General features: G+C 40.7%; 1 protein-coding gene across 7 annotated transcripts in view; it reads right to left on the bottom strand.

Annotated features, from left to right (window-relative positions):
• The window catches only part of LOC141918909 (E3 ubiquitin-protein ligase NEDD4-like), a 173642-nt gene that overhangs the window by 80730 nt on the left and 71886 nt on the right, over positions 1-21026 (bottom strand). For 4 of the 7 annotated variants that reach the window (XM_074813856.1, XM_074813858.1, XM_074813857.1 and 1 more), the window contains exons 1-5: positions 16594-16671; positions 10926-10964; positions 8158-8211; positions 7927-8051; positions 3512-4737 (exon numbers count right to left, since the gene is read on the bottom strand). In XM_074813856.1, coding sequence (XP_074669957.1) covers positions 3512-4737; positions 7927-8051; positions 8158-8171 — 1365 coding nt within the window. In that variant the 5' untranslated portion in view covers positions 8172-8211; positions 10926-10964; positions 16594-16671. Of the gene's footprint in view, positions 1-3511; positions 4738-7926; positions 8052-8157; positions 8212-10925; positions 10965-16593; positions 16676-21026 lie in introns of those variants that run through there. The other 3 variants (XM_074813860.1, XM_074813862.1, XM_074813861.1) reach the window with 1 other exon arrangement.

Below are 21026 nucleotides of genomic sequence, written 5' to 3'. Positions count from 1 at the left end.
CATCTGCACTGCAGTCATGTAATTGTGAGTTGCTAATTACTAATTTTTAGAAGGATTCCAGTAAACAACTCTGCCTTTCCCCTACACAGTTTTATTAACTGTAGCTGACTCTGCTCTAGGGGGTAAAAATTATTCCTGATCAAACACAAAGCTCCCTGCTGACACATCTGAAGCCCACTGCCAGGCAGAGGTCTCCCTTGAAAGCACTTCATTAAAGCAATGGAACAAAAATTGAGGGTATCAACAGAAGCATGAAGTTTTGCATGATGTATGAAAAAGGGCAGAGGAAGGCAGGGAAGCGGATGTTCCAGCCTTTGGGAGAGGCAGCAGCAGAGGAGCAGCAGTTCTAGTTCCCTAATTCCACTGACTTCCATGTTCTTCAAATTAATTTTTTAACCCCTTCCCACAGAGTCCCTAGGAAAGCCATCACATGCACTGCACGTGTTCTCCTGGCCCTGCTTCCACTTTCACGTAAAGGAAATTTTGCCCAGCAGTGTCCCAGCGGGAGTTTAGGCGAGCAATGGCTGGTTTGCCCCGCAGCACCAGCCCGAACGAGGCACATGTCTTAGGCGCCCACATTCAAGCCTTACGGGCACCGTGCAACACAGAGTATTTGGCCCTCTGTGGCTGCTGAACTGCCTTTATCCTAGCTTGCTCCTCTTGGTTGACACGCCTCAATCCCAGCTGGTATCTTAGGAGCATGAGTAGATTCTCTGTACTTTAACAACAATATTTATTCTAAAATTATTTCTAAGAAAGGAAGATAAAAGCTGAGTTTGAGAAGTGCAGACTTGCAGAGTCGAGGGTTGCCGCTTCTGTTTGTTAATGAATTCAATACTACTACTACAACATTTTGTTAGGGCACTCTGTATTTTTATCACTACAAAGATGCCTTTGTCAGGACTCTACAACAGTTGTCCAATACATGAGATTTTTGAAGTGTTTCCCACAAATACAGCTATGCACTCACAGACCCCGAATTACAAACAATGTATTCGTTATATGCTGTGATACATTCACACACTTATCAGCAGCCTATTGCATTACATGTAAAATATAGGAGTCAAAAGAATTTGTAACAAGCCTTCCAAATAAAATCTTCCACAATCGTACATAAGCTCATACTTTACTTAATATTTTATAATGACTTGTAATGAAATACATCCTGCTTGCCCCAAACCGCTTCTGTCTAAAACAGAAGATATTTGAAAGGTCATAAACACTTGGTAGCAGTAGGACTGCAGACGCCCGCTTGAATGTTTTCACTCAAGATAAATAAGGCTGTAGCAGCTGCTGCTTACAGCCCCGGGCCCATGCCCTATATCAATCAAATACACACAAACTTGTTTCACTGGAAGAGTCTAGAATAATTTATTTTTTTTTACACTAACAGCTATAAAACATGGCAACTTCTCCCCTCAGCTTAATAGAACAAATAGTTCAGGCACACCCTTACTTCGCAGCATAATTTCTCCAAACAAACTTCTGTGGGATAGATTAAAAATGGCACCTTACTAAAGAATGTTTTATATGTGGACAAAATAAAGCAAAACTTTCACCAAAATGCTTTCATTCCCCACACTTCCTATGGCATCTTGCCCAGCCAATCACCTCTACCCACAATATTTCTGGGCTTACTACAAATATTGAGAGAACACCACAAAAAAAGTCTTAAGTTTCAATTAATTCTTTAGTTTTGAAACTTTTTGCACTAAAGAATGCCAGTCCTGGACTGAGTGCCTCTGTGACTGCCACGCTTCATGGCTGACTAAATTGATTTCACATGGTAACTAAAACTAAGAGCATTCAGAAACAAATTTCATAATTCTGCTCTGGAAACACTGAAGTATGTCTTTGGTATGTGACTCAGTACTAGAGTGAAGATCAAAGAAGAGACTTTGGGGGGTCGATCCTTTAGGAAAAGGAGAGCTACTGCAGAGACACCGGGGCACATCTCCCTGCAGGTCGCACAGATCTGTAAACCTCTGATGCTTTTGTACTAGGTTTGATACTAAAGCCACTTACACGATTGGTTACGGTGGTTCTCCATGAACAGCTATTATTGGAAAGGAACAAGGGATAATAAATAGGAAAGGGAAAAATCAGACATACTTTTTTTTCCATTTCATTTTTAGTATGAGATTTAGATCCGTTTTAGTATGAGAACACTTAACATACTGCACTGCATATATGAAAGTCAAATGAAGAGAAAAATCAGTGAAGTCTCTGCATTCCAGATTTTCCTGCTGAAACCTTCTCAGGCTGGCAGCACAGATACTATATGCTCCTTCACAGAATTGCCAGCTGATAGAGACTGAGATAAAACCTAGACTGGCAAGGGACCTATTTTTTTTTTTTATTTTACTTTTTAAAAATAAAAGCTTAGGGATACTTTGTGATTTTCTACTCTATCTACGGAAGAGCAAAAAGAAGGTTATACAGGAATAACTTGGAGACTATCAGCTTTTTCACAGGCAAGCTGCAGAGTCATCCTATGGCCCTGCTGCAGCGAGCAGCTGTCTCTCTGTGCTACATTTCACTGAACGAAAGCACAGGAGAAGGAGAACACACAAGCAACGAAGACCAGAATCTCTTCTAGTGAATCTGTTTTCACAGCTGGAGACAGAGTGCTTACTATTCTATATACAGCATCACTGAGCTCAGGAACTCAAGTGGGCAGTGTTAAATTGCACAGGAAAGCAATTTAAGCAAATGACTAATCTAAACCCTTAAGTTTCATTCCTACTTTGGTCTTTTAAAAAGTGGCTTAAAAACATAAAACATCAATCCTCTCCCATTATAACAAAGAAAAACCAGAAGATTAATTCTGTCATCTTAAAGCAAAATCAAGGCAAATACAATCAAAACAGCTCACTAAGTTGTGCCAAGCCACTTGTACAGTTGTTTGACAGGACTTGTGGCACACAAAAAGCAGGACATGTTTTTTATTTCCACAAGGAAAAAAAAAAACCAAACCACACACCACCAAGAAAGAATTCCCCCCCCCTCCAATTTCTTGGTACCTCATCTAAATCAGTATCTTGACTGGAATTATTTTAAGTTTTCTCTAGTCTTAGCAACTATTGCATTACAATACACATTTTAAAATGTGTAGAGGTACACAGATGTGTACATTATACTTAGAAGGTGTTGAAGTATTTGTTTCTATAAACAGAGAGCATGAAGAATTCTTCATGCAGCAAGGTCTCAGCCAGCTAAATTAACACAAACACTTACTTTGCCATTTGAATGTTCTGATTTTTAAAAGTCTTTCCAGCTGATGTAACACTGAATTAAGAAACGTGTGACATTAGGAGCTCAAAATATTACACTGGATGTAATCATAACTGAGAGCAAAGTTACGTTAGATTAGAAATAGAGCTGATTCGTGGCTTGCTCCAGAGAAATGCAGAACATTCTAGCACTAACAGTGGAAGTGCTTCAGTCACCTCAAGCCTCTGTATGGCAATTCAGTGTTTTGCTAGCAAAGCACACGCGGCATCATACTTACTGCGGTGCTGGCTGCTGTGGGACCAGGGCTGCCGCCACCCTCTTCACCAACCACCTGATTTTGTTCTTCAGGGCCACGGGTGACAAGAATTCTGAAGTGCTGCTGCCTCGTGTTTTGATCTGGTCTGATTTTAAACAAGCATCCCTGCCCTTGAGGAATCCGCTCTACTGAATCGCTTCTAGATATTTCTGACCCATTCCTGCCATTTCCATGCGGTTCTGAACTCAATCCATCATCTGTGGGGCCAATTTCCTCCGCTGGTAGCTGGACAGGGTAGGACGTACTCCTTTCTAGCCGTATCCGAGGATACCTGACCAATCGGTCCCCTTTTGTTCCAGTAAAGCCAAAGTTATACTCGCCTCCTGCACCCACACCACTTGTCTGCGGCTGCTGTAACTGGAGCACAAAGAACTTTTTCCCTGAATTTGCTGACATATCTGGCACATGTTGCAAAGACCAACGCCGGGGTTCAGGGGTGGGAGTGTCATTCTGTGCCTCGGTACCAAAGGGCAGTAGGGTAACCTGAGGCACATCTGCACTTGAAGCCCGATGCTGAATCCTCACACCACACATGTTTAAACCTGAAGCTGCTTCATTTGCCTCATCTTCTTGGGTAGTTGATGGAGCATCCTCACTCTGGTTATTAGAAGGAATGGCACAAAATATTCTGTGATTACAGGAAACAGTTCCATTAATCTGTTGCCCTAACTCTTCTGTCATCCTGGGTGGAGAATTTCCAGGAGCCACCTCTGGACTGCTTGGAGGAGAAGAATGGTTTTCAACAGGGGACGCGTAATGTTCCCTGGAGTCTGAGAATTTACAAGGAAGTGTCTCCTCCGGAGACTCCAGGGTTGCACACTCGTCCGCGCAGCCGTTTGCAGCTTTGCGCTGGAGAGAGATCTGCATCGAGGAGCTTCTCGTTGGACGCGCATCGATGCTGTTCAGCAGCTGAGGGATAAACATGGATGTACTCCTCTTTAAGGAGCCCTCTTCTTGCAAATCACTGCCACCACCCAAATCTGCTCCATGTCGGGAGAAAGCGTGAGGACTGTTTCTTCTTGGCAAAGTGTGGAATGCCATGAAAAAGTCATCTTCTCTCTCCCGGTCGAGGATCTCCGATTCGGGGGCTGTGTTGCTTCGCCCAGAGCCAAAATGAAACCGCAGCCGATGGGCCATGGTTTTACAGAGAGAAGAAAAGGAGAGGGAGAACAGCAACAATTCAGGCACTGCCAGAAGTTAAAAACCAAAGACATAAACTCCAAGAAAAAGTGTCCCATCTGCCAAACTGTTAGCACTGCAGCCCTGATAGCGACAGATAGCAGAAATAGCCCAAGTGGCAAGCAGCATTCCAGGCATGATTGGGTAAGAGCAATCAGCGCTCCTACACACGGTGACATAGGGTAGGATGGTGGGAGTCACGTGGCCCGGTTCCCCCTCTCCAATGTAAGCTAGTGGGGGTTTTGTTGTTTTTTTTTTTTTTTTAATGCCAGCAAGAGCCTGAAACAGCACCTTCACAGCTGCTCCTTTTCCATCAGAGAGGAGCGGCCCCAGCGGGAGAGCTCTCACAGCTGACTAAGGCAGCGAGCACACTCGGCACCGCTATAAATCTAAACCACATCATATTCACAGGCACATTTGTACAAAGCACGCGCACAAAAATTTAACTACAACAAAACCATTTCAGTTTAGCATTAAAAGTTTAAGTCAACTCCACATGCAAATGAGAAAAATTACTTCAAGCTTAACATTTCGGTGTATGTTACAGCATTAGGCTATCATGGCAGAACATGAATAAATATAGCACGGTTATGCTTTCAATTTTAACTGTGCTCTTAACATGATTAAGTAACAAACTTCTTGCCTTTAAAAAGCCACAACTGTTACATTGTCCCTACAAATGCAATATAACTTAAGTACCCTGCACAGTCCCTTTTAATAATTAAAAATTACAAGAAACAAAACAATCGTACATATGGCAAAGATTTCTCACGCAATAAAACCAGCAGAAATGTGCAAGATGGCAGCAGACAAAGTTTCTTTTTCAGTTTTACCGGGCAGTAACGACGAGGGAAAACCAGAGACGGGCGTTGCATGTCGTTTTGTACCAATTTGTCTTAAAACACCGTACAGAAACTCTGCCCATTGCTGGCCAGCCTCCAGTGAGAAAGTTAGCAATATTACCATGAGTGTGATCGCCAGCACGGAATACAGTTACGCTCTCCAAGAGCCAAAAGAACTCAGAAGAAGAACAGACAGAAAGGATACACCAAAACGTAAAACACACACCCTAAATAAGCTCTGCTAGAAGGCAGAAACTCAGTGGTCTGAGGATACTCACATTTGAAGTGTGCTCACAATAGCACATAGGAGAAAAGAAACCCTGTTTAGCAAGAAGTGTAGCTTCATTTCAACACACGGACATTTGTTCCCTAGGAGAACTTAAAAGTGTAGGTTTTGTCAACAGCTCTGAAAATTTGTAGGTGGAGGGTTGGTACTCTATCCAGACATTTAAACCTCTGTTTGCAAGCAGCTTGTTTCCAGAAGACATAAAATGACCAATCACAACAGAAATGGAAGCTTAAAACGATAAAAGTGCCAACAAACAGCACAATCGCCTATTGTTTTGAGTGGACTATGAGCCAACAAGAAGAAAAACATGAATAGCTTCTACACAGCAACAGTACTGTAGACTGACCTTGGGGAAGCACAGGTGTTGCTATTATTTTATCTTATTTTTCAGATAAAACATATTATCCAAGGACACAGTCTCTCTTTGCACGAAAGATGAAGCTTGCATCACATATTCTCTATTTTGATTGGGGGATAGAAAGGAAAGGGTGTACTGCCAAGACAGATGATTTGGAAACATGAAGAAGAAACAAAGTTCTTGTGATAAAAATCATGGAAGTATTGGTAATTAGTACTTCAGATACAGCCAAAATAATCAGTTCGATGTCTCCTCATCCGGAAGCATAACCTGATGGAAACATGTGGCTCAAAACCCCCATTATTTGCTTTGTCAGTGGCTCAGGACAACTTCTCAAAGGAGAGCCACAGCTCCTAAATGCCGGGGTGCTGCCTTTTCAAGTTACGAGCCCAAGGGCAGACTGTCTACAGAAGTCAGACCACAGAAAGAACAACCAGAAAACAGTTCAACAACAAAGAAGCACTGAAACTGTCGGTATAAGGCCAGTACTGCATACAGAAACTGGAAAATCTGAAGCAATACCGAAAATGAGTATGCCAAACCTGGCATTTCTCAGCTGTCACTGTGTATAGATTTTTTTTCTGAACTGCCACTCCGTTCCCATCACCCAGGGATGTCCCCACACACGCCACTGCACTCTGCAGGCCCGAGCAACGGCTTTTCCCCAGCCCTGTCCTCTCCCCCGCCAGCGAGGTGCACGGCAGCGTGGTCCTGAGCCCGGGCTCACGCGCTCTGCTCACAGGATCTCTGCCTCAGCATAGTTTGTGTCAGCTGGCAACAGGACCTTAAAGCTGGGAAGAACTGACTGATGATCTCCTTTAAGTTTAAAAGGTATAGGACAGTTTTAGTCATGCAGGTGGTCATTATGATCATTATATGCCAATAAATAATTCACAGTCAGCCCACTCTGAATACACACTGTCACAGATTTGCTTCCTCCTCAAGGGAGACAGAATCATTTGGCTGTAAGTCCTCTTTTTCCCCAGATTACAGCTTATATGTTTCTCTTTGCTCTATATTTCATAGGAGGACAGAGGAAAAGAACATATTTTTGAAGACAGATGCTTCCATACTGTGTGGTTTTTTTAATAAAAGGATCTTCACAACACTGATTCTAATCACAAAGCACCCAAGTTTAGTAGAGGTTGCACTGCACCCAACCAAGAAAGCGTTAATACCCGACCTCATAAACAAAGAGATGGTGTTACAATTTCCAAAAGACAAACCCCCAGAGAGTCATTCGCCCCAGTATGCCACCGCACTGGCAAACTTAACCTGGTTCCTCCAGAACGACAGCATCACTCACTCCAGGTATGTCTGTGTGCACACCTTATCTACTTAATCACAACAAAAGCAAGAAGCAGTAAGATGTTGGAAGACTCCTCTGGAAGAGCTACTGCATCAGACAAATTAAATTCAAGACTAAAACCACTAACAATATGCTGGGCATTATGAGGCAGAGAACTTAAAACATAACAGAGAGCCTTATTTTGCCATTACCTTAAACCTTCATACACACATTTCTCGAGTACAAGGGGCAGCTCTGGTAACTGCATCCCAAAAAAGGATGCCAAAGTATTAAAACATACAGGGAAGAGATATTAAAATGATGCGGGGATGGGCAGCTGCTTTTTAAGTGACTAAAAAGGTTGGGACTTTATTGGTTTGCAGTGGAGAAGCTTAAGGAAGAATACGAAGAGGTTCTCACCATCAGAATACTGGGTTAATGAGGACCATTTTGGCGTGACCCAGCAGGGTGGCACTACTGTGTTTAATGCTATTAGTTCCAAACACGGATGCTTTTTATGCTCATATCTGCACTTCTTACCACACCTACTTAAACAAGAGGTAAAAATACACCTTTAAGATGTGCTCTATTTTCATCAGCTGTGTTACACAGCCTGGTGATTAGTAAAACACCATCAAGACAAGCACTCACCAATCTGTTTTCATCAAACACTTCAAACAGGAGACGATGATTGGTTGGGTTGACCTATGAAAAAATTCAAATAATGTCACTTTAGGTTCATTAGCTTGATGATAACAATATACGGGTACTACTTCATACAGTGATTAATCCAAGGCAAACAGAACAGAACTAACAGGTTTTATGTAAATCTAATTTTACTTAAACTGGAGCACTAGAACACTTTGTTTCTAAACTCTACTGCAACTAGAAATAGCCTAGCAGTTACTATTAAAAGCTCTCATTTACTGTGCTGAGTGCGCTTTGTGCGCTCCTCTTCCTACAGGAAGCTCCGGTGAGGAAAGGCTGCACGCAGCCACAGGGCCCGAGGAATTCGGAGAGGACATCCCTGGGCAAGCGTGGCCTCTTCTCCCTCCTGTCACCCCCAGGCTGTGCCGCAGTCAGGAGGGCTTCGGCTGCCTGGAGCGCAGCAGCAAAGTTAACCTGCTCTCAAGGAGGGCAGCCTGGCCCAAGCGACACGCTCTGTGTTTTGGGAACAGGGCCCAGGCCAGACAGACTATCAGGGCTCCCAGATATTTTTTGTTCTACAGCTGCAAAGCTCAACTGAACTGTAGGGAGCAAGAGTTTTACTGCATTTCTGTCAGAATTTCACAATCATCTCTATTTTGGACTGTCCGTCGCTCACCACTGCATGTTTATCACACACGCCTGTGGAAAACCCAACAGAAGTCTCTCCAACACATGAAAACAGCAAATACACCTCCAGATAATTATTTACATTGCAGTAAATTTAACCAGAAAGACTGCTGACATTTAAAAGGAAAAAACAAACAAACAAAGAACTCTGGCAGGAAGACAAAACAGACACTATTAAGCAAGAAAAGAGTTCTACAGTATTTGATCCACTTGATATATTTTTTCAGAAAAACTTCGTAAGCCAGGTTACTACGTCCAACTTCTTTAATTAAGAAAACTTAGAAATAATATTCCACAATGGACTGATCATTCTGTGGGGGTGGTGATGGACTTCCCAGTTTTGAGAAAATCATAGAACTGTGACACACTAAAAAGGGTATGCATTACTTTATATATTCACATTATTGTTTAGGATTTTCAAGATGTTTTAACAGAGTTTCTATGATCTATACCTGTAGTGTAAGCAACACAAATTGTGTCAGTTTTGCATATTCTCTTTTCCTGGAGCAAGTAAATTATTAGAAAGGCTACCTTGAATATCATCTGTTAAAATTATAAGCACAAACGTTATGTAACAAGCTTGCTTAATCCTAAGTAAATTTCACTTCAAAACACACACATTTGTGCCTTACAGTCTGCCTTCAGCATGCTCATGAGACCACCACTCAAAGATGGGCTGCAGTCAGGACCAGATCTGGGGGAACTTGATCAAGAGTCTGTAACTTCCCTCCCGTTCCCCCTCCTGGGCAGGGTCAGGGTGGTGACCTCTTGACTTCACGTGTCCTCTGTGCTGATGGCAAAGGCATGTGAACGCTTCACCGTAAAACGCTCTCTTACTAGGGCAATGACTTCCTAGTAAAACGGCACTATTAAAAACTCTTTTACAGGCAGGTAGATTACATTAGCCCATGGTAGAGCCACCTCTACAATAAACATCAAAAAAAATAGCAATGAAAATAGAAAACCTTAGGCCCAGTCATAATTTAGTGCCAAGACAGTTCCTATGGACTCTGCACAACTTCAAAAAGTGTGAGGCCATATTTTCCCCTCCGAGTACATTATAAAAATCAAAATATTTCATTAGATAAAGATGATTTTAGATACATATTACCCAGCTGCAAAACCTAGAAAAGCTATTTGGTACATGTTTAAAGAGAAAAACTCCACTTAAACCTCAAAAAGTGTATTAACAATTATATTGGCGGGAGCCATCTATCAAAAAGATCCTGTTAGCAAGACAGCCAATTCCTCGGATTCTATAAACAACGTCCAATACGATATCTATTTTTAACAATCTACAATGACATCTTTTCTCAAGCAGCTGTTTAAGATTAAATGTTAAAAACCACTGAAATTCTACCTAACCTTCTTCTGTGAAAGCTACAGCTGCACTAAAATTAAGTCATTCTTCTTTGGAAAAATATTTTCAGCAGCTAAACAACAAAGTTGTTATCGCCCTTCTCATTTATATTATGTTGGGTTTAAGAATCACTAACCCCTCCTTTACCACTTTCAAATATTTAAAATTTTTCTGATAAAAATTAGTTTTAGCTATAACTTGGTTTTCATTTTAAGCAAGATCTATAAAGATTAAAATGAAACTAAAAAAGCGTATTTGACCTTTTTAGCAAGTAACAAAGGCCAAAAGAAATGAATTTTTCTGTTTTCCTTCTCTACATTTGTATTTCGCTATTTTTTGCCACAATAATTTAAATTTCATAGCTCTTGGAAATAACTCTGATTATTTGCCACTGCATTAATATTTTAAAACCAGAGCAAACCTGCACTGCTAAAAATACATTTTGAAGTAAAAAAGAATTTTTTGTCAGATGAATTAACTCAAAACTTACTCTAAACAAAATCTCAAATTGTGAAACAGTCCATTTCGACTTAACCTTATGCCAATTTCTGCTGATCATTCCCCATCACTATAGAAACTGAAGAGCAATTATCTCAGGACAAGCATTTTTTATCATAAACATATAAACAACAAATAAAAAAATAAGTTTCTTCCCAAGCTTTTAAAATGCCATGTGATTACTTGTACATGTTATAATAATGATTGCAAGTAAAGGGAAACTTACTCTAAAATAAAATTCTTCGTTCCATTTTGGATTCAGTGTCTGTAAAAGAAATAAACATTTACATAATAAAATTTCTTGAGGTTTGCCATTTTGCAGTCATCGAAATGTGCATGCAAGTAACAATATTCTACAACAAAAGAAGAAAAAAGCATGTGATTAAAAAATTCAAAGTGGCAATATTTTTATTTCAATTTTTTTAATGGCATCAAATTATTTAGAAATTCTCTACTGAGTAAACCAAACGTGGGAGCATATTTGAGTCAGATGATCCTAAAATAGATGTTAAGTATAAATAGGATTCTAGAAGTAAAAGGCAACTCACTGAAAACCTACTGAAATAAAACCTCAAGACATTTCATTCTCAAGATTCATTTAAACCCAGATGAAAAAAAAAAAAGGTATTTTTTAAACACAAGGACAACTTTAGAGCTACAAAAATAAGGACAGATCTATACTGTAAATTAAACAGAAAAGTAAAAAAAAAAGGTTACTTCCTTTGAATAGGGATGATACTCTTCCTAATCTCCCCAAAGCCTGTGAAGGTTTTAATTTTGTTTTAATAACCTGAATAAAATGTACAGAATAAAATATGCATATAGGTTGCAATCTCAAGGGAGCTCAATCATGAAATAATAAATTGATAAAAAAAGAGATCAGAACTACAAACATTAATAATTTGGACAATTCAAATTTGGATAAGTTTAAAAACAAGTATGAGATGTCCAGTGGTTTTGTTTTCCTGCCAAATCATTCCCTCATTCTCCCACATAGCAGAGATTTACCAGAAGAGCTGACAGTAAAAATTGGCTCTACACCCACCAAAACTTTGTTATAGCAGAGCAGGAGAATCTTGGCTGTTTATCTTAACTCCTTGATATAGTTAAAATAGATTTATCACGTCCAGGACACAGTGGCTGAGTACGGCGCGTTTCTTACAAAATGGAAATGCAGGAGTGGCACTGGCGCTCAGCAGGCACCCACCCACCCCTATGATCCCACCCTGCTGACAGCCGTACATCCTCCTGCCAGCTTTACACTGGGGCCAAATCTCAACCCAACATACAGCGGACTACCACTGAAATCAAATACTGGAATCTGAAAACCCTGTTCTAGAAAATTTGGGGGGGGGGGAAAGGAGGACAAAAGGAAATAGTATTAAAAAAGATCAAACTCTCAACCTCTGTAGCCAGCTATGCAGGTGGTTAACAGTTGTACTCTCAAAGTTTCACCTGCTTACCCTAAACAATCTTATGACAGAGCACAAAAATATTTCGTGAAAAAGACCATTGTAAAGGGAAGATGCAAAGAATAAAATGAGTGTAGGTGAAGGGCAGGGATAGGGGTTGGAGGCAGAGAGAAACTTTCAGCTTTTTTTGCCTTAAGGAGCTTAAAAGTATTCAGTCAAAAAAATGAAGTAATGAGAAAAAAGTTACTTTAAAAATACTTATATTCATCAAATGCAGCTGTTACCAGCAAGAGAGGCTCCATGTAATTTAACAAACGAAGCATGGTCTTGTACTAAATTTGAGGGCACTAATATCCATCAGTAATGCATTAATTTTAAATGCTGCTTAACCACAAATACAAATTTCAGGAAATACTTGATGCATTAGGCAGCACAATTTTTGGTAAATGACCTGGTAACGGGCAGAAATTTCTTCCACCTTTACAAGTCAAACAATTAGTAGGTCAAGTCAGAAAGTACAAAGGCTGGAATCCTAGCAAAGGAGAAGAACTTGTAACAAAAGGCTCCAGAAATAAATGCATGAATAACTTCAGAAAGGGTATTAGCAGGGAAACAACAACAAAAAGACTCATCAGCAAAAAGAGCTACGTCCTAAAAAGGGCAAGCACTGTACAGATAAAGAACTGCCAAGAGTCAAGCTGAGTGAGATCTTCCACAGGATATCAGAACAAACACCAAGGTTTTTTAACCATATAAATAAAGTGAGAACACAGAAAAAGAACTGATGCTACTAAGCAATGAAGTTCAATGGGAAGACTAAGCATACTCAGATACAGGAAATTACGTTTAACATCACATCTGGGAAAGGCAGAATAACTAAGAGGGATCTGTCCGAAGGCAGACGTTGTCACATCTGGTATAGAGTGAAGCCCTCAGAGCGCAGCACAGTCAGATTGAGGAAACTGGATCATCTTCATCCAGGCTTCTGAAAGAACTGACACACGAAATCACAGGCCTCGTAGCAGGAATTTAAAGAACATACTAAGCATCCTACAAGATCATAAGACAGCAAACAGCAAATACAGCTTTTTCTGGGGCAGAAAGAAGAAGAGAGTGTTTCTAGCAGGCCACTCAAAACACAGCCCCAAAAGGAAACACAAGGCATTGATCAAATTTTACAGTTGGAATAGCTAAATGTATGGAGGGAGGTAAATCAAAACAAAAAGCCTCAGAAATTCAACATAGCTAGATCATGCCAAATGAATCTGAAAATTTTTCTGATGACTATTTTTTCCAAGTAAGGAAGCAATGTGCATTTAATCCCTTTGGCTGTAACTAAGCACCTCCTAAGCCTGGGTCCCGCTGTACAGCAGGATACATGTCAGACAAGTGCACAGGTAATGTAAAAGGAGAAGAAAAAGAGGAAACTGCAGTCCCTTTGTGTTCTGGAAGGCACTCCTGCAAGGCAGTGCCACGCTGGAAGTTACCCTTTAAACTGAGGAAGACAAAAAGGAGTAGAAAAATAAGAACCTAGTAAAGGGTTAGGTGCTGTCATATTAAAAGTCACAGAGCTGAAGGAGATAACCGGCAGTGTCTTCCAGAATCACTCCTGAGACTGATTTTGCTCAATATTTTTTCATTAATGACTTTAACTCAAAAATCAAGATATACTAATGATGTTTGCTATTTATGAAATAAACAGATTGCAAATTGCATAGGAAGGATACTGCTTTGAGGGCAGATGTCTTGAGATGAAATTTAACAATTCAAACCAGAAGTGACTAACTAGAACTTTCCCAAGGATTAGTTAATATTATGGAAATGACTGAGAAAGTCCAGGCTTTAAGTGACAGTTACAAGAGACACTGAAAAAAGGCAGATGCAATTCCAGGAGTACATCATCATCATCTCATCCTCAGCCCCTGCAAAGTTGGGTTGTTGTGCAAAGATCCATGAGTTTAGCTCCTGATACAATCAATACAATACTTTCATATCTTTACTACTTTTTTTTTTTTTTTAATTTATGGTGGTCTTCTCAAAAGCTTTCTTATTCTCCTTTCACGCAGATCCAAATCTGGTAGGTATTGCCTCAGAGCAGCAGTGATGTGACAACCTTATTTCCACTCTAAGGTTCTCATTTCAACCTCTCCTAACTTCTGCACTATAGCCATTGCATTTCATGTGTGCTGGAGCCTAATATGCTGTGTCTTTAGTAGTCATGCTGTCATACCAGCAACATCTTTTCAATTAAGGACTATGTTATTCTAGTAAGAATTTTTAAATTAATTTTAAAAAGAAATCAGAAATTGAATAAAACTCTGGATGTGATCACCATTCTTTCTTAAGAAGCAAGGGGAAAAACAATGAAGTCCTAGATCCATGCCATGCTTCCTATCTCCTCTCCGCTCATTTCACAGGCTTACGACAACAGATTTCTCTCGAAAGCCGAAGGATCCTTGTACCTTCATGACCTGCCTCATATCCTCTCTGCTATCATCTTAGTCACAAAGATACAGAACAGCTGAGGATCTCCAGAGGTCCCTTCCAACATCTACACTCATATTACCTCACACCGAAATTCTTCCGTTTCATTGAAGCCAAAGGTGAAAGATGAAAATCTCCCTCCCATCCTCCAGCATCTGCCAGTTAACAGAAGGTACCACACTACTTTACGACAATAAATAAGCAGTACAAGAACTGGACTAGACAGTTATTTTTCAGTAAGCCATTACTTTTCAGGAATCCTGAAGCACGTATTTTGCAGACAAGCCCATGAAAGTGATTGCATAGACTGTTTGTATGGTGCGACTCTTCAAACGTCTCTGACTTCCACCGAGCTCTCTCCAGATGAAATGAGTTGCCCGTTTAGGAGCTGCTAAAGTCTGAGCCCATATTGCTACTGATCCAAAACTACTACACTGGTCCAAATTATTTTTTAAATAAGAAAATAAAACTTCACCTACACTCACTTTATTCATCTACCCTTTACAACGCAAGAAAGATTCATCAGTACACAGGCGCAGGGGTACCGATTTATTAGTTTCTCATGAATATTGCTGTTCCATAGTGCGCCAATCAAAGCCAATCTTGCACTTCAGCAAGAACATGTTAGTTAAGGTTAGACCAGAATGATAATAGCCAGGTATTTTCCAACAGCCTGAAAAGGACCTCTCAAGCCTAAGCATTTCCATTTACACGATTTCAAGAACAGGACTTGATTCCATGCAACTACATCCCAGGAAACGGCAGGACGAGAAGCAGAGTCTCTAAAAACCAAGATATGCACACGGTAAGAAAGCCTCCTGCATACTTGGATGGAATTGGCGGTTAATCTATTTAAGGAAACAAAAAAGGTCACGGCCCAGGCTGTTACTGTAGCAACCAACTAGGTACCCCTTTTTGGAGAAGTTAACATTTCTCTCACAAATTTTCATGTCTAAAAACTTTACATAAAATTAAGCTAGATGGGCTATAACGAACATCTTTCAAAGGATACCATGAACGTGAAAATGCTATTATGAAACAAGTGTCAATGGTTAACCAGGAAATCTTTTCAAAATTACTTTTACTTTCCAACATCAAACATGCCCTGGGTCCTGTGAAAAGTTCTGCCTGAATCTTCCATGCTTCCAGGATATCACAGCAGTTTTCTCATGACACCTAATGCTGTCATTTCAGAACAACAACATTCTATTTTATATTTTCAATAACAAAATTTTCCTCACTATTCTGTTTTGCCATATTGATTTCAATTGAGTCACTGTTGATTCTAAATATCTTCATAAAAATGACAACTCATTATTTTCTCCCTTACTTTTCATTCATGTTATGACTGTTTTTCTTCTGCCATCACTACCAGTAAATTTAAAAAAATTGACAAACAAAAACCCCAAACAACTTTTAAATTCTTAGGGCCCTGGTAATGACAAACATCCCCAGGTGGAATTTTTGTTTGTGTGGAACAAAATTAAGAAAATAAAATTTAATTTTGGTTCTAATTAAAAATGAAAGCCTTTTCAGTGTATTTCTAGGCTATTCTTATGTGTATCTTCTGTCATATGGCTATTTCAAATTCCCATATTAGGAAAATATTTTGAAAATGGAAATTCTGAAAGGAAACATTAAATGATTGTTTTTGCTAAAAGTCAAATAAATTATAATTAAAGCAGAGTTTTAGGTCTTTGTTTCAGCTATGTCTTTCATTAAAATATGACTTTGATAAAAGAAACTGTGAACAAGATAATGAGATCTGATAAGACAAGCTTTAGAGAATACCATGCAACACATCAGATCCTGTCAACAGATCATGCACACTGAAGATGCATGCACTTTTTTCTTATTTTCATTTGAAAAAAAAAAGCATTATTCAGTTGCTATACATAGATGCAACAATTTAAATAAGCGTTGCATTATGTCACAGAATTGTGTTCCAGTATACTTAATCTTTCCAAACCAACAGAATAATAAAGAGCATATACATACCTTTTTAATAGTTTTTGTCTGAACAAGAGCAAGTTCTCTGTTCTCATCTGCTACATACAAGGAAAGTTTCACATACGGGTCACTGCAAAAGAAGATATCATGTTTAATGGGAATAGAATTGTACAGTCAAATATAATTCCAATATAAATTTGTCATTTGATTGCGTAACAATAGCAGCTCTAAACTTCTAGTGAAAGTGTTTTCAGTGAAACCTAGGGACTGTATTAAGCTACTGAAACATTTAAAATAGGTGTTTGAATATGCTCAATTAAATACTGACCATAGCATTAAAGATAATTTAACTTGCAGCTTTGTCCCATTGCTACGGACAAGAACCACTTGCTTGCACACAGCTTCTGCTCAGGAGCATGCACGTGGCAGTGCATTAAAATGAGTCAAGAAAAGATTGGAGCCATGGCTTTTAGAAGAGACTCGATGGCACTAGCCATTTGAGGCTGACAGGAAAGGGAACAGGAATTATCCTGAGGAACTCTTCTGGACCCACACTAGCAGTGGTGACACCAGCACAGCCCTTCTGTCCATCTGACAGTCCTGCCCAGAGCCCAAGCTCTCCTGCCAGCCCCGCAGGTCTCCTCCTCCTCGCCGGCTGGCGCTCACTGCAAACAGACACTGGTACACTTGTGTCACAGGCAGTCACAGCTGTGGGTCCCCCTGCACGCTGCCATGGACCCACTCCCCACCCGGCACCTCGCACCGACCCCGCGCCTCCTGCTCACCGATGACCCAGCTTGGGGCACACTAGTGAACGCCACATGGACTCTCCCGCACACACCAGCTCTGGGGGATAGAGACACTCACACTCTGCCCCTAGACTGTGACCAGCAGCCCCCTCCAGCCGCTGAGCCCATCCTCTGCCCCCTGGGTGACCTTAACAAAGAAGGTGCTCCCGCATTCCACACACACTTCCCTACTGAACAGCACACCCACCCTGCTCCAGATTTTCAGGCCCTTCTTGTTACCAGGTCACTGAAGATCAAACACTATCATAAAGGTTTGCACAAATGCTTCAGCCTCCATTAAAATACAATTTCCACAGTCAATGAAGCAGAGTGAACATTAAATTTGCAAGTATGGGGCACTATAACCACTACCTGGAGCTCCACAGAGCAGTAAGTAGAACCACCACTAGAGCTCTTTTCCATTAGTTTATGGGAAAGTCTCATCCACTGTGCCACAACCAGTCAGCACCGACAAACCTGGTCTCAGATCTCCCCCCCAGACCCTGCTCCCTCTTCTCAGAAGGAGAAGGAAGTAGAGATATGCCAGAGACCATACAGCTCACTGTCAGACAACTTTCAGATCCAAAACATGCCACTAAAGGAGGTCACTGCTTTCACCCTAACTCCAGCTGCTTATCGCTCTGGCTGTGCTGCAGGTTTCTACCCTCCAAATCTGTGTTTTCTGAATTTCTTCCAGCAGGGAGACAGTAGCTACTAGAAAGGGGTGATGTGGAGGAAGGCTCCATGACAGCAGTATGAGATGACAGTCTGCTAGATCCTTCCCAGTACCAGCAGAAGAATCCTACATCTGGTGGGAGGTCTGAACAGTAAAAGGCCCCACAGGATCTGAAGAAGGGAACCTTGCATGCACAGCAACCTTAAGTAGACTAGTGTGGTTTCCACAGTACAAATAACACATTCGATTATAACCTTTCTTTTATGGAATAAACTAGCATGGCCACAAAAATGATCCTAGATCTGGAAGAGCTCTCCTGTGAAGAAGGGCTGGGAGAGTTAGGGATGTTCAGCCCGGAGGAGAGGCAGCTTCACAGAGGACTTGTTGCGGCCTTTCAATATTTAAAGAGGGGCTACAAAAAGATGGAGAAAGACTTTTTACCAGGGCCTATGGTGACATGACAAGGGGCAAAAATAGTTTTAAACTGAAGGAGAGTAGGTTTAGATTGGACATAATGAGGAAATTCTTCCCTGTGAGGGTGGTGAGGCCCTGGCACCGGTTGCCCAGAGAAGCTGTGTCTGCCCCCTCCCTGGAAGGGTTCAAGGCCAGGTTGGACGGGGCTCTGGGCAACCTGGGCTAGTGGAAGGTGTCCCTGCCCAGGGCAGGGGGTGGGACTGGATGGTCTTTAAGCTGTCTTCCAACCCAAAACAGTCTGTGATTCTATTTTGAAAAGACACAACTGGGAGAAAAAACATCCTGCAGAAGCAGACTAACTCCAGACAGGTATCATGTCAGGAGGCGGAATGGAAGCAGTGCCTCTGCCTGGAGAGAGGAAATGGGTGGAAGAGTAGGACCAGGACACTGAACTGCTCCGATGCCTCCCTTTCAGGGTTGCAGCACAGTCAACTGGAGGCCAATCTAAGGCTTCCTGAAGGAAGGATGAACAACAGACATTCAGATTACCAGCTGATTCATTCAGAGATTCACTCTCAAATAAGTTTCTCTGATATTTTTTACATTTAAAATACAATTCTGTGACAGTATCACTACAGAATAATCAGCACTTGAGTGTTCATTATACTAGATGCTTAATTTACTTGGAAAATAAAATACCACAGTAAGATGAAAATAAAGAACAAACAAGACATCATGTTGGATTGATTATTTGTACCAATAGATGCACATGAATGCATCTACTTAAACTGCAATTAAATTCAGCATTAAGCACCAAAGTTTGAAAGAAAACAAAGCATCATTGTGATTAAAAAGAAATCCTGACACTACTTTGAACTGCTTAATGTACTGTGCTGCCTAATATTTACTGGCAAAATAGCCCATTACAAGAAGCAGCAGACCCCAGATATTCACTGAAGCCTGCAGCGTGAGGGAGGAATCAAACAGAGCCTTTCTGACATAAGCCAACACGAAGAAAGAAGTTTGTATGGAAGAAGGATTAAAAGGCAAAATTAAGGACCTTCGAGGGCTGTGAAATGAAAGTCTTAACCCCAGCCATCACTGCACAACATTAAGAAACTAAGACTGACTGCCAACATTTGAATCCACAGAAACCTTCAGGCATGTTTGTGGATCTCACGTGCAAGCTCTTCTGCAGGTCTGGCCCTTGGTCTTAATTCAATGCTTAGACACTTAAGTCCATGTGCAAGAACGTAGTTTTGCCTTCAGTTTTAGCAGGCCTAAGCCTGCTGCTGCTGAAGAAGTTAGCCCATCCTCCTCTTCACCTTTGGCCACGTGTTCCTGCACCAGTGCTGGTCAATCAGATCAGACAGCTGATGTGACTGAAAAAAACCACTACAGAAATAACAACAGTAATAATTACAAACTAAGAGTTTTCAGATATGAAAGGTCCCAGAAGATGGGGAGGAAAAGAAATGCACAGCTGGGACAAGGGAGGGGTAGGACCTCACTTTCAACGGAAGCATGGACTCAGTTTAAGCCAATTGCAAAACCTCACACAGTTACTTCTGGACTCGAAGCCTAGGAAATATTATTTTGATAGCAGTTTTACTGCACAGGACATTGACAGTCACATGTAAAACTGAAACAAAAATATCATATGGGTATAGGTGGATCTACATCTAAACACAACACTACTAGCTATGCACACCTGAAAAACGTGAAGGTTCGGAAACAAAACACTCTCTACTGCTAAACAGGTGGCAGAAACACCCTCCCAGTTTTAAGTTATCAATCCATATTTGGGCAATGCTGTTTTCATGAGCCCTTAGAAATACTAGAATTTTTTAATCGTAAAATATCCTGTATGAATCTTCTGTCTACAGAAAATGAAGAAGGTGGCAACATATTTTTTTTTTAAAAAAAGAGAATAATTAAGTTTATTGCAAGTTTCAGTAAGAAAATTTTGCCTTTACTGAACATACTATTGACATCTCTGCCTGCTCTGAAGTGGGACAGACTGAGTCAGACTAAGCTGCACCAGCAAAGTTCTCCTAAATGTGAGGTGGGAATTTACCCAAGCGATTAGGTATCTGAGACTGTTTACTTCCATGCATCCATTCACTTAAGATGAACACAGAGCTGGACAGGTACTATAAACCAACGCAAGTTCCTTAAGGTCCCTTCCAACCCAAACCAGTCTGAGGTTCTATGACATTACAATGTCATCTGAATGTTTTGTAAAGTCTACCATCCAACCTACTGTCAACAAATTAAACACTGCAAATAAATACAAAACAGCACTTAAGGACATCTTTAAGCCACCTGAAATGCACTGCCAGCTTTTCTGTTTTTAGCTTTCTGAGTAGCAAGGAGCATTTAAAAAGAAAACTGCTAAATAGAACGTAAGGAAACAAGTAAAGAGGAAAAGAAACAAGACCTGAGATTAACCGCTACAGTTTCTTACCCAGAAGCTGTTGCTGATGTGGTTTGATGACAGCTTATAGGAAAAGTTGTTTAAGTCACGTTATCTGCTTTACATACTGCTAAATTCAGCATTTCATTCACAACTCTGGAAGCTGCAGCTGCCTAAACAAATCCGA

This window comes from Strix aluco, chromosome Z (assembly GCF_031877795.1).
Source record: "Strix aluco isolate bStrAlu1 chromosome Z, bStrAlu1.hap1, whole genome shotgun sequence".
NCBI classification, from domain to species: domain Eukaryota; kingdom Metazoa; phylum Chordata; class Aves; order Strigiformes; family Strigidae; genus Strix; species Strix aluco.
Note: the sequence above shows the minus strand (reverse complement) of the source record. Positions and strands in the feature narration are given on the sequence as shown.